Here is a 634-nt window from a genome sequence, read left to right on the forward strand (position 1 = left end):
GAGCCCCAGAGCTTCGGCCTGCTGTGGACTAAAACTGATCTCCTGTTGTTGGGGAGTGAGAGAAACCCTCAGGGCCTGGGCCTGCTCAGGGGTGAGAATGATCGGCTCATGGGTCGGAGTGATACCCAGGGCCTGGACCTGCTCAGGGCTGAGAGTGATCGGCTGAGGGGTCGGAGTGATCCCCAGAGCCTGGGTCTGCTCAGGGCTGAGAGTGATCGGCTCTGGGGTTGGAATGATACCCAGGGCCTGGGCCTGCTCAGGGCTGAGAGTGATCGGCTGAGGGGTCGGAGTGATCCCCAGTGCCTGGACCTGCTCAGGGCTGAGAGTGATTGGCTGTGGGGTAGGAGTGATCCCCAGAGCCTGGGTCTGCTCAGGACTGAGAGTGGTCAGCTGAGGGGTCGGGGTAATACCTAGGAACTCGGCCTGTTGAGGGTTCAGACTGACCTGCTCATCAGTGAGAGTAAGCATCAGGGCCCGGGACTGCTCAGGGGTGAGAGTGATCGGCTGAGGGGTCGGGGTGATATCCAGTGCCTGGACCTGCTCAGGGGTGAGAGTGATCGGCTGAGGGGTCGGGGTGATACCCAGAGCCTGGGTCTGCTCAGGGCTCAGACTGATTCTCTGAGACTTGGCCTGC

The 634-nt window shown here is 61.5% G+C and overlaps 2 protein-coding genes across 2 annotated transcripts in view; both read right to left on the minus strand.

Moving 5' to 3' along the window:
* Positions 1-628, minus strand: part of LOC116079738 (protein FAM186A-like) — a 31,937-nt gene extending 31,309 nt beyond the window's left edge. The window contains exon 1 of the mRNA XM_031355693.1: positions 19-628. Coding sequence (XP_031211553.1) covers positions 19-468 — 450 coding nt within the window. The 5' untranslated portion in view covers positions 469-628. The remainder of the gene's footprint in view (positions 1-18) is intronic.
* The window catches only part of LOC116080965 (protein FAM186A-like), a 38,502-nt gene continuing 38,335 nt past the window's right edge, over positions 468-634 (minus strand). The window contains exon 5 of the mRNA XM_031357680.1: positions 468-537. Coding sequence (XP_031213540.1) covers positions 468-537 — 70 coding nt within the window. The remainder of the gene's footprint in view (positions 538-634) is intronic.

This window comes from Mastomys coucha, unplaced genomic scaffold (genome assembly GCF_008632895.1).
Source record: "Mastomys coucha isolate ucsf_1 unplaced genomic scaffold, UCSF_Mcou_1 pScaffold11, whole genome shotgun sequence".
NCBI lineage: Eukaryota > Metazoa > Chordata > Mammalia > Rodentia > Muridae > Mastomys > Mastomys coucha.